General features: G+C 40.9%; 1 protein-coding gene across 1 annotated transcript in view; it reads left to right on the top strand.

The window, feature by feature from the left end:
- Nucleotides 1-6,000, top strand: part of MINDY4 (MINDY lysine 48 deubiquitinase 4) — a 183,861-nt gene that overhangs the window by 14,328 nt on the left and 163,533 nt on the right. The window contains exon 3 of the mRNA XM_007946374.1: nucleotides 3,276-3,511. Within this exon, the coding sequence (XP_007944565.1) occupies nucleotides 3,276-3,511 (236 nt within the window). The remainder of the gene's footprint in view (nucleotides 1-3,275; nucleotides 3,512-6,000) is intronic.

Here is a 6,000-nt window from a genome sequence, read left to right as displayed (position 1 = left end):
CTTGGAAGCAAGAATGGCCAGACTTCGTCTCACCTATTTTGGTCATGTTGTAAGAAGGGACCATTCCCTGGAGAAGGATGTCATGCTTGGTAGCGTGGAGGGTCAACAAAAGAGGGGGAGGCCTTCAAGGAGATGGATTGATACGGTGGCTGCGATGATGGGATCAAGTATAGCTGGGATTGTGGGGCTGGCACGGGATCGGGCAATGTTTCGTTCTACTGTGCATGGGGTCGCTATGAGTCGGAAATGACTCGATGGCACCTAACAACAACAACAACAATAGCTATTATTACACAGAAGCCCTAGTAACATAGTGCCTAATGCATTTAACTGCTAACCAGAAGGCTGGCAGTTCAAACTCACCAGCCACTCCTTAGAAGGAAGGTTGGGCAATCTACTTCTGTCATGATACTGCCTCAGAAACCCAAGGAGGGGTCACTATGAGTTGAGTTCAACATGATGGCAGTGAGTAGCTATTACACAATGAATTGAAGCCTGTATTTTACAGAAAGTTATATTTATTATTCCATTTGTTACATAATAATTTTGATATTCACCAGCACAAAGCTGGTTTGATTTTAGGAAAGTCCTGCAATTCAGTGTCAATATTTCCAGTAGCTTGTCTTTCCCTCTTATGTATACTATAGATGAAAATGGCTATATAAAATTGAGCTTTAAAAAAAAAAAATGGTACCTAGATTCATATAAAGAAAGTAAATATTCTCACAACTGGTGCAATAAGCAACATCATGATAAAGGGAGAAAATGATGAATTTTCTGAGGACTTTGTTTTGCTTGGATCCCCAGTCAAGGCCCATGGAAGTGGCAGACAAGAAATCAAATGATGTATCTGGCAAATCTGTTGCAAAAGACCTCTGTAAAGCGTCAATAAGCAAAGATGTCACTTTGAGGTCTGAAGTGTGCCTGCCCCAAATCATGGTATTTTAAATCACCTTATATGCATGTGAAACCAGGACAACCATTTGAATTATGGTGCTAGTGAAGAATATTGACCATCCTCTGGGTCCTGGAGTGACATTTAAGTATACCATGGACTGCCAGAAGAATGAGCAAATCTGTTTTGGAAGAAGTACAGCCACAGCCCTCCTTAGAAGTGAGGATGTTGAGATCTTCTCTCATGTACTTTGAACGTGTTATCACGAGGGGCTAGTCCCCAGAGAAAGACATCATACTTGATGATGAAAAAGAGGAAGACCTTCAATGAGGTAGATTGAAACAATGGCTACAACAATGGGCTCAAATATAGCAATGATTATGAGGATGGCACAGGACTAGGCAGTGTTTTGTTCTGTTGTGCATGGGGTTGCCGTGAGTTGGAACCAACTCGATGGCACATAACAATTACAGATCTAAAGGCTTTGGCTATTATGAGTAGAGTGATGTGAAAAACATAATATATACTTGAGGCAATCTAAAGCCCAAGTCTCTCTTATAGAAATGAAAAGCAGGAAGGCAGAAAGAAATTATTTAATTCTGTTCAATACAAGTATATACTATCTAGTCACTACACTCCCTCACTCTCAACTCACTTCATTGTAAGCTTCTGCTTTTTAATTTTATCTTATTTTTTCCCCATCTCCCTTCTCCCTGGTGTAGGCCTGTCTGTTGTTTGGCTGAGAGTTAAGTCATGGGAGTGAGTTCAACTCCAGGACTGAAGGGTGACTTGAGGTCATTGTCTTGGGAGTTTCACCAGTCTCTATTCAACCAGTAAATCTGGTCTTTTTTATGTGTTTTAATTTTGTTCCACATTTCTTCTCCCTTTCTATCCAGGGTCTCCAATTTTGATCCCTTTCCTAGCGGTTGGCATTGGTAGCTGGGCACCATCTAGTTCTTCTGGTCTCAGAGTCATATAGGCTGAGGTTCTCATGGTCCATTAGTTTGTTGGACTGTTTCCATGCATCACTGTAAGCTTCTTTTATATTTAGATAAAATATATATATATATTTTGTGCTCCCATACTAAAAAAAGAAAATAAAACTGTTCCCTGATTTGACTGTGAAAAATCTGCTGAATTTGGTCATGATCCCTTTGGTGATGGCCTTAGTCCCTGAGTTCTGCTGCATAGATAAGAGGAATAGAGAAGAGACAGGAATTCATGTGCCTCATGGGTCCCTCTATACTAGGCTCTGTGTGGGGCACTAGACCACCCTGATCACAAATCCACTCAATGCTCCATGTCTGGCCCTAGCTTAGCGAGTGCTGGTTGTCCCCAAGCAAGAAGGGTTGGGGCTGATGCAATGATATGGTCTGGATAGCTGCATGCAATCTGTAGGTTGGTGTTTGGATAGCTGTATCTGCCCAAAAGACTTAAGGCCATTTTAGAAGAAACTAGGGCCCCCATTTTTGAGAGTCTAGCTTAGTAAGTATCAGTGGGTCCTGAGAATCTGTATTTTAACAAAAATTCCAAAGGCAGTGTGCAGTAAGAGTTGGGAAATCCTGATACCATTTAGTTCCAGGACCTACTGTTGAAGTATTTCCTTTTTTCTTTAATGCTAGGGTATAAATGAGGTCAACCCGGACCATCTCTCTATGTTCTTCATAACCATCTATGTCAGTGGTCTATGTAATATAGTGTTTAATCTTAAATGCAGAGCCTACAAATGAAGAAAATATTCAGGCCTTAACTATTTATAAACTTGTAGAGTTAGTGATTCCCTAAGGGTTCTCCCCCAGTGAAAGGATTTATATTTTATGAAGTTATTTCTAGAAGAAAAAGCTAAGAAAACATTTGTCTGAGTATTCCTCTATTGATATCATATTTTATTTTAATTGTTCAAAGAATTGCCTGACTTGCGTATTAGCTGCTAGTTCTTTTAGGGCAGAAGTTTTTTTTATTATTATTTTTTATTGTGATTTGGGTGAAGATTTACAGAGCAAATTCACTTTCCATACAGCAGTTCACATATACTTTGTCTCATGTCATTGACCACAGTTTACCACAATGCAATAGCTCCCCTCCCATTTCCTCCCCATAGTTACCTCTTCCCAGTGTCCATCCCTCCATACTCTCCTGCCCCCTGAGCTGTCTCCCTGTGCATAAGCAGTAGGGCAGAAGTTTTATCTTCATCCCTGTACCCCTCCCTGATACAGTGCCTGACATGTAACAGGCACTTAGTGAATGCTTACTGAAAGAACATATGAATGAGTGGGAAGTTGAAAAACTATGTTAAAGAATTGGAATGGCTGTCTTGTCCTCCTTTCTCTTGAAGCAGTATATAAAATTAATGATTTTGTTTTTTTCCTCCCAATGATAGGCAAAAGAAAATCCTCTAAAAACAAGCCTTGAACTCATTACCAGATACTTTTTGGATCACTTTGGAAGCAACGCTAACAATTTCACTCAAGAAACACCAATCCCTGCACTCTCGGTTCCGAAGAAAAATAACAAATTGCCGTTGAGATGCTCAGAGACCACACTTGTAAATATATACGACCTTTCAGATGAAGATGCAGGATGGAGAACATCATTGTCAGAAACAGGCAAAGTCAGGTATCTTCTCCCATTTTCTCTGTGTATTCATTTCCTGTTGCTGCTATAACAAATTACTGCAGTAAGACTTGAAAAAGCCAGAACCTGTGTAAGGTAGAAACCTATTAGAGAAGGAAAATACAAATATTTTCCACTGAAAGGAGAGACAGAAAAGTAATAAGACTGCACCCTGTCAAAGGAGGAAAACTTGTGAGACATGGAAAAATAAGGCAGTCATGTAAAGTTTCAGCTCTGACAGTTTTCACTGTGTAAGCTTAGTGACTTCAAGCAACACAAATTTCTTATCTCACAGTTCTGGAAGTCGGAAGTCCAAAATTAGTCTCATTGGGCTAAAGTCAGGGTGTTGGTTGGGCTGTTCCTACCGAGAGATCCAAGGGGAGATCCATTTCCCTGCCTTTTTTCGCTTTTGGAAACTGTGACTCATGGCCCTTCCTTGTATCTTTTCCACCTAATCTTAGTTCCCTAGTGCTGCTGTAACACAGATACCACAAGTTGGTGGCTTTAAAGAACAGAAATTTATTTTCTGACAATTTAGGAGGCTAGAGGTCTGAATTCAGGGTGCGGTTTTGTGGGCCGGGGGTGTGAGTCCGTGTCTATTTCAGCTTCTAGTAGCTGCTAGCTGCCTATGCAGATATGTTCATATCCGCTGTCTGTCTTCCTCTTCCCATGTGTGTGTCATATGTCTATTTTGCTCTTTTTATAACTGAGAAGTGATTAGGTTAGAACCGCCCCCCCCCCCCACTCAGGTATGCCCCAACTAAAATAGAGCATAACACTCTATTTCCAAACAGGATCATGTTTACAGGTATACGGGCCAGGATTTCCATACGTATTTTAGGGTGACGCAGTTCGTTCCACAATACACCTCTTGCTTCTGTTCTTAGTTCTCCTGCAACTTATCCTTCTACCTCCTTCTCTTTTTTAATTGTGATTTGGGTGAAAGTTTACAGAGAAACTTCACTTTCCATACAGCAATTCACATACACTTTGTTCTCATGACATTGACTACAATTTACCCCAATGCAACAGCTCCCCTCCCACTTCCTCCCAATAGTTACCTCCTCCCTCTGTCCATCCCTCCATGCACTCTTGCCCCCTGACTGTCTCCCTGTGCATAAACAGCCCTTCTTTCTCCCATGATTGTTCTCTCCAAGGAGTGTATCTACTTCAGGTAAATGTTCACCTCATATGCCTGTCTTTTGTTTGGCTGAAAGCCACAGGTATGGGTTCAATTCCAGACCTGAAGGGCAGCTAGGGGCCATAGTCTCAGTGGTTCCACTGGGTTCTATCAGACCAGCAGAACTGGTCCCCTTTTTTTTTTTCCCAAATGATTTTAAGTTTTGTTCCACATTGTTTTCCCACTCTATCCAGGATCTCCTCCATAGATCCCCCTCTGAGTGATTGACAGTGATAGCTGGGCATTATCTAGTTCTTCTGGTCTCATAGTCATATAGGCTGTGGATCTCATGGTGTACCTGTCATTAGGACTATTGGTTCTATGAATCTTTGGTCTTTCTATCTCCTTCTTATAAGGACCCTAGTGATAACATTGGGCCCACCTGGATAATTCAGGATAATCTCCCTATCTCAAAATCCTTAATCACATGTACAAAGTCCCTTTTATCATGTAACGATAGCATATCCATAGGTTCCAGGGATTCGGATGTGGACCCATTGGGGGCCAGTATTCAACTAACCATACTCTATTCTAGAGCATTGTTGTTTTCTCCAGAGGCCATGGGAATAGACTGCTTTGTGAAGGAGAATATTCACAATTCAAAATGTTCATTTTCAGTTCCATGATTCACTAGGTTCAGGGGTCTGCTTTGTTTACATCTTAAAAATAGGCACATAGAATTCTAAAAGACAATGAAACTTCCACAGAGATGGAGATATCTAAAATGTAATATCTTTTGGAACTCTTAGGAGGAAAACGAGTTGGCATTCTTGATTGAACCTCTATTATCTGGAGATGAGTTAAATTATGTTAAATTACAACCTTAGTGTGCCTCACTGCATGTGGTCACCAATAGTGAGTTCAACTTCTTGGATAGTCATTTCCCTCCAGCTCCATTGGAAAGGATTCCTTTCCCGAGGATAGTTGAAGCTTAGGGGAGGGATGTCAAGCTACTATAAGGTGGGAGCCAATACATTAAATAAATAAATAAAATTTACCAAAGGCTCAAGTTGTGAATGGTTATGAGAATGGCATAAAGGTGATGGTCCCTCCCTTGAAGTCACTAACTGCCTGTCTGGGATATTAAATGTTCCTGATGAGTAAAAATCAACAATGTGGCAGTTGAGGCTCTTGAGTTCTCAACTTACTCAAGCCAAAAACTTGCATGTTGTCATTGATGGCTCCTTGTCTATGATTTCCTGTATCTTCATCATCATCTGTCTGTCAGTTTGTTGTACTGTGAGGACTAGCATGTGGCTATCATGTTGGAAGCTATGCCACTGGGATTTCAAATGCTAGTGGAGTCACCTAT

The sequence above is a fragment of the Orycteropus afer genome, unplaced genomic scaffold (genome assembly GCF_000298275.1).
Source record: "Orycteropus afer afer isolate SDZICR_OR568_19922 unplaced genomic scaffold, OryAfe1.0 scaffold00008, whole genome shotgun sequence".
Classification (NCBI taxonomy): domain Eukaryota; kingdom Metazoa; phylum Chordata; class Mammalia; order Tubulidentata; family Orycteropodidae; genus Orycteropus; species Orycteropus afer.
The sequence above is the reverse complement of the archived record's forward strand: the minus strand, read 5'-3'. Positions and strand labels throughout refer to the sequence as shown.